Source organism: Sebastes fasciatus, chromosome 4, assembly GCF_043250625.1.
Source record: "Sebastes fasciatus isolate fSebFas1 chromosome 4, fSebFas1.pri, whole genome shotgun sequence".
Classification (NCBI taxonomy): domain Eukaryota; kingdom Metazoa; phylum Chordata; class Actinopteri; order Perciformes; family Sebastidae; genus Sebastes; species Sebastes fasciatus.
The window spans coordinates 5,751,777-5,770,206 of NC_133798.1; the positions used below are offsets into that span (position 1 = coordinate 5,751,777).

Sequence of the window (18,430 nt, forward strand, 5' to 3'; positions counted from 1 at the left end):
TCTCATACCTCATATGATAATAGTATCTGGTGGTTGGACTCTGCTGGGGTCTAGTATAGTCAACAAGAATTACAAACAATGTGAAATCTACATTGATTACAACAGTTGACTACAATCTTGTGACCGGCTGCCAAAGCGATTTTGCCCCCTGAATGCACACACACCCAATAATGTTTCTATACAAGAAACCCGTCTATAAATTCTCTATTTTCCAGGTGTGCGAGAGAGCTTAAAAGCTTCATTATTATTAGGGAATCATACTTGCCTGAGTAAAGATGCTATGTATTAATATATATATATATATATAAATATTACTCAGAGAATACATGGAAACTCAGAATTTCCTTTCTCCTCCTCTCCAAATTTTATTAAGCAGGAGAGACTGCATCTTTGCTTCACTCACGGTACAAGATGATGTATTGTCATTAAAATTCAAAATAGTTAGAAACATTTCTGGAGAGTAAAGCAAGTCTTTTCTTTTTCAATGTTAGCTAAAAATGCCAAGCTACAGTGGCATGCAAACCATATAATATCAAGAATAGAGAACTAATACAGAGTTACACTTATTAGAAAACTATAGCAAATGAAGCAACGCTTGCAATAATGAGACATTTTTCTATCATCCATTACAGGAAAAAGTGCATATGCGCTGCACACATCACTCTGCATAGCTACAGGCACTCTTTACACCGTGCCTGTACTCTTCATGCTTCTGTTTCCCTGCTGGGACACTACCAGCATGTATTTATGACATTTGCAGTGAACATTTGTGTGGAGCCAAATATGTAGCAAAATCATTTTGTTGTGAAACTGCTTCTGCTTTCTGGACTTGTGCTCAAATTTATGAATGTGTCCACAACTCTGTAATGAGTACTCAGGTTTTAGAATATGTAGACACATTTCTATAGATGTTTGTATACTGTATGTATGTAAGATTCAGAAAATATGTACTCATATACTCAATGTAAAATTATTAATAAGTGAAACATTGAAGTATTTAGCCCTGATGAGCTGGAAAAACAGAGGAGTCTTTTGTTCCCCCTGAAGTACGTCTACAATTGGCTGTCTTTTAACATGCGACTTTTGTTACTCTCCTGTCGTGTGTGAGATCTGTAAATGTGCAGAAGGACGTGCAGTGTCATAGTTGGTGCAATTTGGACACACTGTTCAATATTAATAAACTTTGAATAAACAAGCGATGGCGCTCTGTGAAGCAGCGGGGGCGGGACTTCAGGGCTCTGCCAACTGAGTCGAACATGTTGTCTGCAGCGGGCCTTTACAGGCCGTGGCTTCATTGACTGCAGTTCACTTTTGCTGCTGATATAATGTTACAACCAAACTCTTCTTCACTTCCCTGGAGTCATTTTAACATACTGTAAACGTCTCTTAAAGTGGCAGTAGGCAGTATATTTGTGGCATCATCGAGCAAAAATTCTATAATAACCTTTCAGCATGTTGTAATTCAAGTGTTCTGAGAGAAAACTAGACTTCTGCTCCTTCTAATTGCTCTGTTTTCAGGCTTTAGAAAATGTAGCCCATGATGGGAGACTTTGACCAATCACAGGTCATTTCATTGAGAGAGCGTTCCTATTGGCTGTGCTCCCGTCATGTAACTTGGCGTTCCTTCACCAAATTTCACAATGGCGGCGGCGTCACAAACTTTCTCATTTTACTGCTAAACCGTGCACTACAAGATGATTCTAAAAACATTTAAGGCAAGAAATAGGCATTAACGTAACATAATATTGATTCATATTTGCCATTCCAAATCAACTCCTACTGCTTGTTTCCCTCCGGTATATGAAATCTTGCAGATGCCGTTAGGAGCACCGGAGGACAATTCTCTTTGCCTATCTATGTGGAGTTTTGGAGCCCAGCGTAGAGTGCATGGTGCACAGGTGGGAGGAGAGGAGCAAACTGGTGGGAGGTTCATTCATATGAGACAGCACAAACTGAGTTCCTGCTATTTGTGGAATTGTGTCTTAGACATTGCGCAAATGTGGCAGCGCAGAGCAAGTTGTTGGTATTGTACTGAAAATTGGGTCTCAGACATTGCGCTATTTCTGGCGCAAAGTCACTCTGATGCAGCAGGCCAGATACAGTGCCAGCCATCTAAAACTGCCACTCCCAACCGAAGGCTCTCTAGCTGGCAGCCGGCTGGGATACAGTTTCAAGCCATTTTCCAGCCACACAAACTAAACACTGATCCACCATTCCATCAAATGGGAATAAGTTCCCCAAAATTTGAGTCTGAAACCGACAGGTTAGTGGGTGCTGAGGGGCTGGGGCACGGGAATGTTTTTGCACCACCCCCCAATTCCCAATAAAAATAAGTACAAGATTATACAGTTTGTGGCCTAAAGGAAATGTGGTTACAGATATGCGACTGTCCCGGGGTAGATGGGTCAAACAAACACAGGACTTTCACTCAGGAGGCCGCTGTTCATGTTGCATTTTTGAGTATGTTACGCACTGCTGGGGAGAGGGACATCTGGAATACCCTGCTAAGCCTGCTGCCCCCCCGGATAATTGGTAGACAATGAATGGATGGATCAATGGAAGTACGTTACACAAAGTACTTATGCCACTTCAAGTTTCGTATCTTACGTAATTAATACTTATTTTAACCCAAACCACAATCTTTTACTAAACCTAACCAAGTAGTTTTGTGGCCTAAACCTGTGACACCAAGGGATACCCAGTGTGTTAAAAAGTGACACGAAGGGGTCCTGATCAAGCGTCCGTATGCTACGAGTTAGGAACGAGAACGGGTTGACACGACACATAAGAGCAGCAATGCTTCAAACCTGTTCCGTTTCAAATAGCTGCCTCTTGCAAGATTAATACACACTTGCAGCTCCAAAATGTGTCTTACCTTCAAGGAAAAGTTCAGAAACAGAAAACATTTTCTGCATTTATTTAGTGGCACCTTTGCAAGAGCTCATTTACATCTGTATTCTTAGTATACCCCAGTAAATTGAAACATTTTAGTGACGCAAATAATGAGAGTAATTCGCGGCCCCCTTGCACTTTTCACTCATTAATAAAAATCCATTTACATTGAGTTTTTTGAGCGCACATTTTCAGATTCTTGTACAAATGCATAAATCTTTTGCACATTTAGAGATTTACGTACACTTTACAAATCTGAGCATGCCTTATTCTTACATATTCTCAAATCCGTGTGCGAATTTACAGATTTGTGTACACATTCACAAATGCTGCACACGCGAAGCTAAAAACACATTTACAGATTCCCGTAGTCTTAGTACGCATGTATGAATTGAGATACAGGTTCACAACTCTTCACGCACATTGCAACATATTTGGCCCCATACATTCACCTTTGCTCTCCTCACACCTCATCAGCCAGCTGCTCTCCCAATTGTTGGAATGTTCTGAACAAGGACAAAAACACATATTTTAGGTTGGCCTGAGCTAGTAGGCTGCTAGCAAGACTTGCTCACAAAGAACTACTCCACTGAACTAAGAATTCATTGTTACGGGCATTAGAGGCTTTTAGTGCTGTTGGTGTGCAGTCCCGAGCGTGGCTGAGCCATTGTGATGTTGTTGTTGTTGTTGTTGCTCCTGCTGCAGTTCTCCTTACCCCCTGTAGAGGCTCTGCTCTCAGATCTACGGATCTTGCCTTGCTCTTCTTTCATGAAAAGGTCTACCAATAGAATCTTCTCCTTGTGGATCTGGAGGCTGATGTCTTTAGGGATGTCTGGAATCAGCCAGTCCACAATGTCGCTCATCAGCATCACGACATTCTGGTAGAGATAAATGGAAGGGAATCATGTCATTTTTCTTTGTTTTCTCTAATTAAAGGGACTGTTTGTAACTTTTTAACCGTATAAATGTACCGGGTCGGGACACAGGCGCGCTCGCATATGCGTGTTCGCGTGTGGCCGCTGTCTCTCCTCCTCTGCCTGCTTGCCTTCACTAACACAGCGCGCGCGTTCTCGCGTCCTCGCTCCACCTCTAGTCGTGAACGCGCGCTCACCCCACACTGCAGAAGAGTTAGTAGCTCTGAGAATATCTAGTGAATGTACAGTGGACGTTTGTGCAGAAATAAATGCTGCAGCTCCTCCAGACCAACAGAGGTTTCCCATGTCTTGTGAAATGACAGGGCTCCGCAGCGAGAAACCTTATTGTCTCTGACCGGGTGCCGGTGTCTCCCCTGCGGGCGCATTTGGGAGGCTGGGGCACCCGGTCGGGGAGGCGATAACGTGTCTCACTGCGGAGCTCTGGCACCGACGCTGAGGCAGGAAAAGCCAACACTAGGATCAGCATTGATTCACGGAGAGACCTTCGTCTGGTCAGCTAACATTACTGCCAAGCAGCTGAAATATAGAGTGATATTGTGGTTTTAGCTGACGTGTGTCGCCTCACTGTTTTGAGCGATGCTCGTTCAGGTATATTTAGAGCGAGCAAGTGAGAGCCTGACGCTGACTTTCGTTGACTTAACGGCCACAGGTGTCGCTGTTAACAAGCAATTCTGAAAGTTGCAAATAGTCCCTTTAAGCGTTGACAGCAGGAACAGCCTTTCGTTTAACTGTTGCTTCACAAGCCAACATTTAGTCTGTTTTATTGAACTCTGGTACGGTTCGTTTGGGTAGTTGTGAATGCATTAATTGTACTATGGTGTAACTCAGTGATCCTATCTTATAAACCACAATCCTAACCAACAATATAGCATTGTAAATATATGATTATATATTTAAACGTTCAACATAACCCAAGTAAAGAACGATCAAGTTGGATTTGTGTTTCTGCATCTCAGCAGTAGAAATTTGTCCCAAACCACACGTAAATCTTTTCTTTTCATTGCTGCTGCTTTCATACTATTGCTGAAATCAATACAACGTGTCTACCCTAACAGAAATTTGCCTTTGACTACTCCTTGGAAAATAAATATCTCCTTGCCCGTGTTGAACAAATCCAAACAGACTTTGCCTCTTTGAGTTTAGCGGGGTTAAGACCGGGGGTGTCCTCGCTCCTCACTCCTCGGGTGACCCAGAAATTAATCAGGGCATATGTATAAAACTTTATTTTATCTATTTATTTTATTTGTAAGGGACCATGTACAGTATTAATCATGAATGTTACTATTTGATGTATTGTTCCAGAGTTAGCTTAAAGCCAATTTCCATCTGCAGTCCCTTGTCAGGTCACAATTAAAACATATGCACACTTTTAAAAAATGGTTTTATGAGTGATACTAAACTCTATATATATATATATATATATATATATATATATATATATATATATATGTACTTTGTATTTGTTGCTTTAAAACTAGAATTTCCCAATTTGGGATCAATAAATCCTGTCCATCCTTCCATACATCCATCTACTTAAGATCAAAATGTTCCTCAAAGAGAGAATACATAGTGGCCCTGGTCTAGCATCATGTTATGCACAAAGCCAATACAGTTTCGATAAAGAATGCATATTTATGAGATCACCAGAGTTGAAAGCTACACAGAAGCTCCACATGGATTTGGTTCATTCGTGCAAGCAAATCTACCGTTTGTGGCGAGCTGAGTTCTGTCAGGACATGATTTTGTTAAAAATGTTGTTCTGACTGACACTAGATTGGCTCTGTTCGTTCAAAAATAGTTATATTACGCCTCAGTATATCAATGCCAGAGTATTTACATACCAATTACAATTAAATATTCAATAAGGTTTGTCCTAATTACATACAATTTCTAATAAATTCATATGAACAGCTCTAGTAATCTATTTCCTACTTTTCTGCATGTTTCACCTTACCTGGAAAACAATGACAAATGCCAAACGGAAAGCCAGCACTGCCCAGAATTCCTTCGAGATCTCATATGGAGTGGTGGACCAAGGGGGTTCTCTATAGTCCTTATACCTTTAGAGACAAAAATAAAAAAATTTTTGGTTATTGGTTATTTTTTTGTTTTGTCTTCAATTCAAAGATTTTTAATAATCATGTTACCCACATGAGTGTAATCCAGTGACCCAGAGTTCCAAAGAACTTAAGAAAGTGCATTGATTTTTTACATCTCCAAACACGGCGTCAGGATCTATGTTCTGTGTTTCTCTAAATATCAGAGTGGAAAGGTTTTACCAGCCCAGTCGCCAGGAAAAGGTGTCGACATTGTACATTTCTGCAAAATATGGATACGTTGAATGTCAACGTTTTTGCATTCGGTCAGAGCAAGTGACTTAGTACAACGAACGACGCGCAGAGCAAGTGACGTAGTATATTGAGCAACCGTTATTGGTAACGTTGGTATAAAAAGTTAAGTGGAAGCACCTATGTTAGGCATGCAAAAAACACCAGACCAGCAAGCCCCACTCACTGAACAAGTTTCAAAGCTATACAGGGCAAACCAAAGTACAGGCAGGGGAAATGTGTTAAATCAAATGAACCATGATGCCATGGACTATTCATTTATCGAGAGGAATCGGGACCATCTAAGAGTGGTTTTGGCTATTGTACTGTTTTGTGTCAGAACACCCCCATACTTGGACACAGGGAAAATGCAGCATTTCTCAAGAAAGGAAATTGTATAGAACTTGCATCACCTATAAACTCCTCCTCACACACAAATCCATCCATGCCCTTGCCCATGAGTACCTAATCAACCTTCTCCACCCCTACACTCCATCCCCGAAACTACGATCTTCCGACACTGGTCTGCTCTCCACCCCCCACACCAGGCTGCCAACTTTCGGCGACAGAGCCTTCAGCGACGCGGCCCCCGCCCTCTGGAACTGTCTCCCTCCTGAAATCAGAAATGCTTCATCCCTGGACACTTTCAAAGAACACCTCAAGCACCACCTGTTCATCAAGGCCTTGACCTCTAACTCTTCCTACACATCACTCGTTTTAATTACCTGGCTACAGTTTTTTTCCTCTGTTTTATTTATCAGTATGATTTTGTGTGCCCTTTTGTAAAGCGTCCTTGGGTTTTTTGAAAAGCGCTATATAAGTCCAATTTATTATTATTATTATTATGCTTATGAATGGATAGGACTGGAGTTATTCATCGCTGCACAGGATCTTTGAACAATAATATTGTAGCACTCTGAGAACAGCAGCTGGGGAGCATCACATCCAAGATAACTATCTTCACAACCTCACAGTAAACGGTGACTGTGGCATGAGACAGAGGCCATGGATTGTCTCAACATTGGTCTCACTTGATTAATTATACCAAGTAACACATTTTAAAATGACAATGGTATGAGATTGGTTTCCCACCTGCACATCTCAACGTGGTAGCCAAGGTACAACGGATCCATGGTTTCTTTGCCTTCCTGGAAGTGGCTCACATTAAAGTAGGACAACGTATTGTTGACAAATCCATGCATGGAGCCATCAGGGCTGTACATGTACTGGTAGACCATCCGAGGGATGAAGTCTGAGGTGAAGGAGATGACAAATGCCTGGGAATTGTGGTTGGGAGGGTGGTGGTAGGGGTGGGGATTCAGAGATTAGGAACAGAAATGGGAGTTAGAATGTGTAAACAAGACAGTGTGGAACGAATGTAACAACATACAGTGTCAAGTTGAAATGAAACAATCGACTGGACTGTGGTAGTTTAGTTGAAGATGTTTTCGTCACTCATGCAAACTGATGAAGCCTGGGAAGTCCCAGGCAGTAGAACTCTCTACTCTCAACATAATAATCTCAGAAAATAAATATATACTTAATAACATTACAGTATCTTACATTCCTGTGTTTAAAGGTTTAATATGCAACGTTTTCCTCAAAAATAATTTTTAGACTAACAAAAAGAAATCCTCTAAATCATCACTTAAGACGTACAAGTAGTGTGTGGTTGTGTCTGTATCTATAGAGAGCCTATACCCTCTGCCTCTATTTTCATTATCACGTGGGGGTGTAACCCCCAGCCAATAAGCAGGGCGTTCTCATCCCCAGGTCAAATACCGCCGCTTTGTCAAGCAATACCGAGGCACAAGTCCCCCTTTAGCTCTGTCAGATAAAAAGCGGCCGTATTTGACGGATAACAACGGGTTGTTACATTGCTGTGTGTTTTTATGCGCTTCAGTTTTCCCCCGTTCCTCTCTCTCACTCCTCTGCTGCGTGCTGCTACCGGTGTGTCAGTTTGACCAAGGCACACTCACTGAGCAGAGAGGACAGGATGAAACCTGCCCTTTGGCTGCTTTCCTTTAAAATCTGGCAATGCGACACCTTCTCGCAGGCTTGCACGGTGTTGTACAGAGGTGTGGCTGTTTATTTGTGCTTTAGAACGTAATTCTCACTAATGTCACTCCCTCTCTTCATTCACTCTATAGCTCACTCAACCATCGCTGCTCTCTCTCCCTCTCTCGGCTCGTTGAGCCTTTAAAATTTAGCTACCTCAGAATAATAAACCTCTTAGGTTTAAGACTGAATTACCCCAAACGAAAGGCTGGTTTAATCGTCAGTTTACTCGTCAACACAAACTAAGGTCCCGTCTCTTACTGACTAGATAGCCAATCATAGTTTAGGATAATGAGCTGGCACCTGGGGTAGCCAATCAGATTTCAGGGGTGGCTCATAGCACTCCCTGGACATGCTCCTGGGTTCAGTATGCTTGAAACAAATTAGTTCATATGATGTGTGGTCCAACACAACCCCCCCTATTTCAGAGGAATGTTAGATGAGCCAACACAGACAAACACTTAGCTTGAAGCATACTCAGGCCCTTTCCTTATGGTGTTCTGGAATACAGTGGTAGCACTTAAAAGTGTACTACTTTTCCACCACTGTTTGGTTGCCGCAGTATTCTCCAGCCTCATAAAATCCAACAGGCCCTTGTCTTTTTTGCCACCAGGAGTCACAAAGTGGAACCTCACTCTACAGTAGGAGTCCCGCAGCAGTGTCTATGCTTGTGAATTCTCTCACTGTATTTCATATCATACAGGGGCTGCAATGGATAAGTAATCGTAATCCATTTAGACACATCAGGCCTGCAGATATTTAGTCAAAGATTTGTTATAACATGCTAACACAGTACCACAAGTCGTGGAAATCTCAAATATGATGTATAGTTACGTGAACATTCATGTTAAATGTTGATATGTCACACATCTGCTGTGATTAACCTGTATTTATGCTCTCATAAAGTATAGTGTTCAGCAGCCAGCAGCTTGCAATAACTGCTGGTTAACAGGTTGTATTAAAAGGTTTTTTGCGTGCGCCACGGCTCATAAAGGTGTCCGTTTTGAGAAACAGAATAGACAGTCTTCATAAGTCTAATTATTAATGGTTGAATGCATCATGACCTAGAGCAGCTCCCACCTTCCATTTTGCTTTGCATCTTACAGGAACATGTGAAATATCTGGAGTGTCTACCAACCCACAAACTGTGAAACAGAACGTTTCAGACTGAGTGAATACAGGTATGTTCAGACAGACAGTATGAGAAAAATAAGAAAAAAGTTCTACTTCGGAAATGAAATTGAAGTAAAAAAAATCACAGTGTTTGGCCAAAATTTAAAAAATGTTGGCCACCCTGGACTTCTAACCCCCAAAAGGCACAACTAAACCACACTGTCAACCATCATACCAAATTTGAAGTTCCCAAGTTAAATAGTTTTCGAGTTCTGCTCCGGAAACGAAAGTCTGACACGCGAACGGACGGACCGGCAGAAGGACACGCACAGCGCTATATACCCCCGACTACGTTGTCGCGGAGGTATAACAATAAGCATAGCCTTTTCTCACCTGTGGTGCAGGTCACAGAGGTGTTAGACACGTCTCCAACCAACCATTCTCAACAACTAAACCAAATCAACCAGATCCTAAATTCATTGTTAAGCAGTCAGTAAGACAACTGTCCTGACATTCCAAACACAGTGGTACAACAGCTTCCCATAGCTCCGTGTCGTTCTGGTGTGGAGGGTGTGTGCTGTGGTGATACCTCCCCGCTGAACATACATTTCTATCAGCAGGCTTTCAAGAGAGAAAAGCCACTGATTCAGTTTACATGAAAAATCCGATTGTCACAAGGCTGCAATAACTACCCATCTGTATGGAGACAGATCAGTTCAATGTCAGCTGGCTAGTGTGGCTGCATCGCAGCAAGAGGAAGCAGGGGAATGCCTCTTGAAAATAATCGGTATTGTGAAGTTGTTGGCAAGACAGGGTTTAGGGGGCCATGACTCGAGTGAGGGGAAATCTAGATCGACTACTTAAGTATATAGCAGAAGGTGACCCATGCCTCGCCAGGTGGTTGGCAAGAAAAAATAATGTTCACACATCTGGAACAATTCAAAACGAGTTACTCAACTTGATCAGCACCTCCATTGGTGACATCACATTTAAAGGCACCTCCCTATTCCTGCCTTTTGAAAATGTAGCCCATATTGCCATCCTGATATCCCTTCAGAGATAGTTTCACACTGTGATTCAGGCGACTCCTGTGACTCTCACACCATTTTCGTGACCTTATTTACCACTCAGATGACATTATGGTGTCTACAACTGAGGCTTAAGCATGAGTGTTAAAACATCTTAAACTCTACTACTACCCTTGAGCATGGAATCCGACCTCAGGATAAGTATGCGTGTCAAAATAATCAAGGTCAAGTCAAGTCAAGGTCCACTAACTAGATTTCTTTTTGAGTCTTCAACCGCATCTTACAATCTTCATCAGCGAATGAAACTGGCTCAGGTGTCATCCCCTGACCCAAGTGTGGAGCACTGGTCACATGATAACTTTCAAGTGACAGGGAGTCAGCACTTACCACAAACCATTCAACACCTTAAGATCTCTGCTGGTGCATCCTAAAGACAGGACCCTCTTGAGAGGAAGACCGGAGAGGTGTACAACGTCATGATGTGACAGCTGTGGAGAACACTGCATCTGTGAAACAACAAGGACCCTGGAGAAGAGACCGGATGAACACCAGAAACAGACATCAGCTGTCTGTGAAAACCAGACCAAAACCACTCACAGCATCCACTAGGACAGGGTCAAAGGTCATCAACCAGGAGACGGCGGACGGTCGGAGAAAGATCAAATTGCACAGTTAATCCGATGCCAGAGACCATATTGGGTTACAGGGATAACCACCTCCTCACATCCATATGACAATTCATCGCATGACGTGTTGAATGTTGGTGATATTCGCTGATGAAGACTGTGAGATGTGTTGAAAGCTCTGACAAAGCTAGTAACATTGGGTTGAGATTATTTAGACATATCTACTGCTACAACCGTAAAATATCAGGGTGAAATAAGAGAAAATTCACAGATCCTCAGAACTCATAACATTTGTACAATGATAATGACAACAATGGGGTCCACTGTCAAGTCATGAAAAGTCAACACGGTCAGTACTGTTCAAAGTTTCCCCCAAGAAACTTGGTTAGCATAAACGGTACGGTTATGGGCTTATTGTGGACTTAAAAATGTGATCATAGAATTTATTCTTTTAAAAAGTCCATGTGAGTTTCAGCAACACGTTCTCACTCCCAACTCGTCAAATACCGACACTTGGTCAGTGGCCCTATGCCTCAAACTATGATGATCTAGGTACCCCTCTAGCTTCGGTTTTGAACTAGTCAGGGACGGCGTGTCAGTTTATGCTCGCATAGTGTCTTTTCAAAATAAACTTTTGTGTTCACAGAAAACATACAGTTTCCTGACGTTACATGCATACAGTGTCTTTTCAAAATAAACTTCCAAAGGAGGTTTACCTAGTTTTAGATTTACTAGGTTAGGTTTAGGCAACAAAAGTTCTTGGTTAGGCTTAGGAAAAGATTGTGGTTTGGGTTTAAATATGTACATTTGTTGCATAACTTATGTACGCGACGTTAAGTATGTAAGTTACGAAACAAAAGTAAGGTAAAATAAGTCAACATTGACTTGGTTTCACACGGGACACGAATGGCAGTGAAAGTCTGTTGCTCTGACCGTCTGATAATGACGCGGATGTGTTTACATTGGAGTTAGTTGAAAGCCTGGTGTGTCCCACGCTAAAGGGTTCCTCAGTACGTCGGCATCAGACGCCGAGGGGCACTGACCAAGTGTCGGTATTTGACGAGTTGGGAGTGAGAAGTGGTTTGTTTCTGCTCACACGTGGTAGATTCAGCCACAAGATGTTTTGGAGGAGCAGACAGAGCTGTGTCACAGTCTGTTTTTTTTTTGTGAAGCCAGGTTTGTCAGTGTCCAGTAGCCTCAATGGTCAGGCGTGGTCACTCAGTCTGATTTTCTATTCACTCACAACCCCCGACAGTGCTAAATAGCACTGCAGTTTACTATTGTACTGATGTAGGTTTACAATTTGCATATGGATATGAATGTAAACACTCTCAAATTAAAGTGTGTCACTGCATTGTTTCAAATCAATGTGATGGTACAGAGTATAGAGCCAAAGCAAGTAAGAATATGTTCATACTGTACAGTACATGCATTGGAATCAATTAATACATTCATGTTTTTACTTACATTAATGATGACGGCCACATTTGCTACCCCTCTTAGTAAGTTGTACCATATACCTGTAGACATAACAATATGCATCAACTGCTGGATTTTACAGATAAGACTGATTATTTTTTTCTACAGTTCACCAAGATCTCATTGTATTCCTTTACTATTGCTAGAGCTACAGTATGTAGAATATAACCCACCAATATCTTTGGCTCTTGCTGCCACTGGTCTTCGCAACTCAGCAACAAATTTCTTGGCGTCAAGTCGTATTTCAATGATGTTGTTGAGCAGAGCAAAGAGTGGAGCCAGGGGGAAGGATGCCACGAACAATGTAACAAAACCAAACTGGATGACTGGACATAGAACAAGAGAGAATCATATATTACAAAGTCATCTCTATACTGTCAGCCTTCTATCTGTGATTGTTACTAAAGCCCTATACAGTTGATTAGCAGTATATGCATCTTACTACTTATTAAGGTGCATTGTACTGGAAACCAGTCATTCCATCATATAAACTAGAAATAACTAGAAATACCGCCTCGCGATTGTATGCCTTCGCCAAAAAGTTAAAGATAGGGTCGACGATGTTGGAAAGCTAGCATAATTTCAAAGTAGCATCGCCTCAGGAGCTCCGTCTAAACCCACCCCCGGCAACGCCCCCCCCCCCCCCCCACACACACACATGCACGAGCAACGCCGCATCGTAACTACTGAACATCTGATTGGTTCTTTCCAAGCGGACCGCGAGGCAGTGATCGGTAGACGTTTTTACAGGATTACAGCAGCTACAGATGACGGTTCTTTTCCGGTCCTTTTTCAGAGCTCATAAGTAATGGATCGCTGTCGGGGTGTGAAGACCATTTCAGCCAATATAAAAAATACTGTATGCTGGACAACATCTTCAACCCTGCCTTTAAGTTGCAGTCCATGTCTATCCATTGACCTTTAACCACCAAAATCCAATCAAGTTCATGCTTGAGTCCAAGTGGATGTTTGTTCAAAATTTGAAGAAATTCCCTCCAGGCGTTCCTTTGATATCGTATTCACGTTAATGTGACGGATGGACAGACAGTCGCACGTACGTACGAACGGTGGGACAGCCCGAAAACATAATGCCTCCGGCCATGGCTGTCCCCGGTGCGGAGGCATAAAAACATACAAAAAACGGAAGTGCTGTGAGAATGTGCGCATATGTCAGACCATGCTTAAACATGATAAGATGGAGATGAAAAATACGGTGAATGTAGATATGAATGCATACAGTATCTTTTCAAAATAAACTTCCAACGTAAGATAAGTTAATTTTTTTGGTTTACTTATGCGTAGGTTTTGGACACTGGGCAAGTGTCGGTTATTGGCGGTAACAGTCATATGAGTGCAATGCAGAGTGGCAGGCATGAGCTAGCCAGTGGGGGAGACTTGCATGCACTCTCATGCACTAACATGCACGCGCAGCTGGCCCGGCTACGTAAACAAAACACAGAGAAACTCAGATTACAACACTCAGAGAGGGAGCGGGACTTCATTCTCTGCTCAGGTAGACATTACTCCTCTACATCTTTACAGAGGGTAAACAGTAGTTGTTTGCTGCTCTATATTAATGCTCTGAATCCCATATTATATAGAACCTTTTAAGACCACATAAAATCATACTTGGGAATGTTCTGCTTCTGGTTTTGTCTACTGCTGCAGACCCAAAGTAGTGAGTGTGTGTAAGGGTACTGACTCATTTCCATATATTCAGGTGTTAACCCAGCGAATGGTTCCAGGAAGTGGTCCGTTTCGTATCTCTGCAGCTTCTTCTTTCTCTCTTCTTCTTGAAAAGCCCCTTGCTTTGACTTAATGTAGCGAATCAGCTTCTTCAGCTTGCTGAGGAACACGCACACACACACACATACACGTGAAATGTGAACACATTCTGCATAATTAGCCTTATCCTTCTGTTTGTTGCACGGAGAGTGAGTATGTCCGGAGCAATGGGCCTTGGGACAGCCGGCGTTTGTTTTTGGGGTAACAGACTGTCGGACAAATGGACTTTTTCAGTCCAATGGGACATTTTTCGGATTATTAGTTTTTCGGAATAATAATGGGCCGTCCCCTTCTCAACACCCAAAAATGCACAACAAACATTCCAACCTCATGAACCAAATAAAAGACAATATATGGCTTGAGCTCGCCCAGCGGCTGGAATACGATGAAGATGGTAATATAGCTGATATGCACTTGCCAACGCTATATGTTGGTCGGACAACGGGGCTAGTCACAACAGCGAGCGTTAGCATCAAATTTGGGGTCCGATTAGTTTATGTATTGAGTAGTTAACATTAGTCCCATAAACATTCTCTGTCTGTGTTTTTGTTGTGTGAAGTGGATACGGGCACTCGAAGGAAGCTCCTTAGGCCTCATTAACGAAAACGGAACTTGGCAATGCAAATAATTTGCACGGGATGCGGTGTGCATAGTTGGATTGTCCGTATTTCCCGCCCTGCATTTTCGCATCGCACTGGTGAGAAACGGCTTTTAAAAAGAAACAATGGATTTGAGAAAATCTATTTCAGGTTTAGGCCTTATGTACTTCATGCCAATGTGATTTGTCATGATAAACGACCAATTTAAAGTGATGCATACTTACGGTACGCCAATCTCAAAAAGGTTGTTCTGAATTAGCTGCTTCCCCACCATGGTGATACTCAGCTGGATACACAGCTCCATCAGACAGCCTCCATGAGCACACTGTAAAACAGTCCAGAATTACAGTCCACCACAGCAAAAAGGCACTTTAACGAGTAGGCCTTAAACCAAAATACTGTATACAGTATGTAAGGGTTTAAAGGAGTGTTGATCAGTATTAATATCTTATTAAAAGAGAAATTTGCCACATGTGGATGTCCTATCAGTGTTGATGGTAAATGTATTCAATGGAAGCAATGGATTCCTCCGTGTGTGCTATATTGAGCTGAATTCTCCAGTTGCAAAATCATGGACAAGGATTTTTTGCAGTGTACATTTTACAGTGTTGGGTGAATTAGATATTCAGCTGCATTCAGCCAGAGAGAGACTGCTCGAGGCTGCAATAAGCATTTTAAAAAAGTTATTAATTTCACTGTTTAATTATATTTTCACATTTTATCCCTACATTCGTTTATTTTTTTAAATCTAATCTGATTTTTTTTTGGCTGAAACTGTCAAATTTACTGTAAAAAGAATAGAATGAGCCTTAAAAACATGTGTTATGTGTGTAATCTGAGAATGGCTGGTTGTTAGTTTGGCAATTTATAAAAGTTGACTAGGCGGGAGAAGGTGAGATCTTTTGTCAGTGTCTTCATGGCTGTGGCTATTTCCTGGAAGCAGTACATAACACTGCAAACCCCAAATACACGCCAAACAAAAAGTATCAGTAGAAAGGATTTGTTAATTATTTTTTTAACAGTACTACGTGTATGTTTTATGAAATATTTCCAAGGTTGTTTGCCAAGGTAAGAGTGCCAATGTAAATGTCTAAGTGAAGTACAAAGGTGTTAATTATTGTTATAAGCATGTAAAAAGCACCTCAATTCTAATCCCAGCGTGTGGTTACAGAAGGTTTTGTTTGCAGATAAATTTGTAAAAGTGTAAAGCTCACCTCTTCCATTCTGTAGGATTCAAACACATACAGGTAGCTGCCTGGTCTACCTACCAGTCTAGAGGGAAAAATGAATGAAAATAGTAAGAGTAGATATCAAGTGTTCTTTATATTCAAACATGTATTTATCATTTTTGCCATTTATTGAAATTATATGATGGTGGTGAGAGGTTACTAACCTTCCCCTGAAGAAAGCAATGTAGATGATGGGGGTGAAAGCATTGACAAACTTGAGAATGAAGGTCTTGAAGATAAGTCGTTCCTCAAAACTCTTGTCTGTTTTAGGAACCTCTAAAAAGAAACAGACAATTTTTTTTTTTTTTTTTTTTTTTCAATTTGCAATGAAAAACAGGCAGTACAGTTACTTTTCATAACATATCCTCCACCATTTGGCCACATGCTTTATTCATAAAACCAATTCATAAACCATCACTCTCACAAAAAGCAAGTTCGGGTTGAGTCACCCAATCACATACTATAAAACACCAGCGCAAATCCATCCATTATGGAAGTGATGACCTTGATGGATTGGAAAGATGGATTCGGTCACAGCTCCACCATGTCACTATCCTCGCTGATAGACATGCAGGAGGGGTGCTGGGGTAAGGCAAAAATATCCTCCGCCCTCTTGACCATGACTCATGTCCAGGCTCACCTGCTCCAAGGGCTCAAAGGGCGAGTCCAGTGTCCAGTTCCCACTGGGAAACGAGGAGGGTAACCGCCGAGTGTCTGCTCCGGTCACCCGGTTAGGAATGTGCCTCACAAACCCAGTGTGTGGTGTAATATTTGATGAAACGCCAGCGGGGTCTGTGGTCTAAGAGGAGTCATGGTTTGGCATCGCTTATAGACTACCATTAGTATCTTAGTGTGCACGTTTTATGACCTTCCACCTTCTCTTTCTCTCTCTCTCTCTCTCTCTCTCTCTCTCTCTCTCTAAAACACACAGCGAGTGACATGGCGCTCAGCCCTCTATTATCTTTGTAACGTCTCTGTAATTGTTGCATTTTTTTATGGGAGATAACGTCATAATATATGGCGACAGGCATTTGAAGCTTCATTAGAAAACCTCAATCAAAGCTATTTTGGAAAGAGGAGGTGGTGGCAGGTGGGAGCCGGGAGAATGCAGTGGCGTGGAAGTCAGTAAGTTTAACAGAGTAGTATTTCTGGTGCCGACTAGCGAGGGTAGCAATATTTAATCAACTAGTCGACTAATCCCGCACATCCCTAATCCATATAAGCGGTTGTTGATCGCTCTAACTATACTATACACATATATATATATATAAATCAATTGAAATGTGAATTTTCAGTGCGGAAAATAATGCACAGACTCGCAGCGCGCCTCCACAAGTATGAGACCGTAGTGTTAGAAGTGATTTAAACAGTAAGGTTTTAGCGAAGATGCATGTGTTTGGGAAGCAACAAGCATACGACTGGATAAATGAGACTTGGATTATACTGCACGAGTTGTGTGAAAGACCTGTTATATTACTGTACGTATCCTAGAGTAGGTATAACAACAATGGATAACAGGTCTTGACATGAACTCTCTGCATCCCCAAGTTATCTGTATTCCCACTCTTTTCTTGAAATAAAACAGAAGCCAGTGCATCCATTTAAACATATTTTAGTAGAAATAAAAGGTCCTATAAATGTGTATCATGTCATTTTATTTTACTGTTCCTATAAACTACAGTGTATCACTACTATACACCTGGGAGAGACACAATCCTGAAATGGTTGTTTTATATTTTAAAGATGGCATTAGAGCAATATTGTTGCATGTAATTGTCACTAAATATATGAATTCAACCGTATTAATTATTGAAGTAAAAACACCTGAATACAATTTCCTGTGCTACAGAGTCACTAACTGTTTACAAAAGAGAAATTCACTTTTAAAATAAAACCTTGCATCTCCAAAACCAAAACAGAACTTGCCTGCTTTGAACAGTGAACATTTAGTAAATACCTTGTTGACACTTTCAATTTACAGTCTATAAATGCACATGCACAACCCCGTTATATCAGATGGATTAGGCAAAAACAATATCAAGAAATTAGGTCCCTGAACCGTGAATAAAAGGGTAACAGTATGACCCACTAATTTCCCTTTGTTAAAAAGTCCCATTGTCCACTATTATCATTCTAAACCTAACTTACCTAAGACAGTGAGCCATCGTGCCACAGCTCCATACACCTCATCCAGTATGAGGATGACCACCAGGTTGATGATGGCTGCAGTGGTTTTAACCGTCAGTTGTACGTGGCTACGTGTGACCGGATTGGAGCTCATATGAAGAGCGGCTTTGGTGGAGATCCGGTAGAGGATCACACCAAACACAATGGCAAACGTAACGCCAATCTGACAATG

General features: G+C 41.7%; 1 protein-coding gene across 3 annotated transcripts in view; it reads right to left on the reverse strand.

Moving 5' to 3' along the window:
* Positions 1-321: 321 nt before the first annotated feature.
* Positions 322-18,430, reverse strand: part of ano1b (anoctamin 1, calcium activated chloride channel b) — a 48,655-nt gene continuing 30,546 nt past the window's right edge. For 2 of the 3 annotated variants that reach the window (XM_074631646.1, XM_074631645.1), the window contains 10 exons: positions 18,220-18,421; positions 16,236-16,347; positions 16,057-16,114; positions 15,067-15,167; positions 14,161-14,303; positions 12,632-12,784; positions 12,447-12,499; positions 7,247-7,431; positions 5,782-5,887; positions 322-3,770 (listed from right to left, as the gene is read on the reverse strand). In XM_074631646.1, the coding sequence (XP_074487747.1) occupies positions 3,510-3,770; positions 5,782-5,887; positions 7,247-7,431; positions 12,447-12,499; positions 12,632-12,784; positions 14,161-14,303; positions 15,067-15,167; positions 16,057-16,114; positions 16,236-16,347; positions 18,220-18,421 (1,374 nt within the window). In that variant the 3' untranslated portion in view covers positions 322-3,509. Of the gene's footprint in view, positions 3,771-5,781; positions 5,888-7,246; positions 7,432-10,740; positions 10,879-12,446; positions 12,500-12,631; positions 12,785-14,160; positions 14,304-15,066; positions 15,168-16,056; positions 16,115-16,235; positions 16,348-18,219; positions 18,422-18,430 lie in introns of those variants that run through there. The other variant, XR_012593532.1, reaches the window with a different exon arrangement.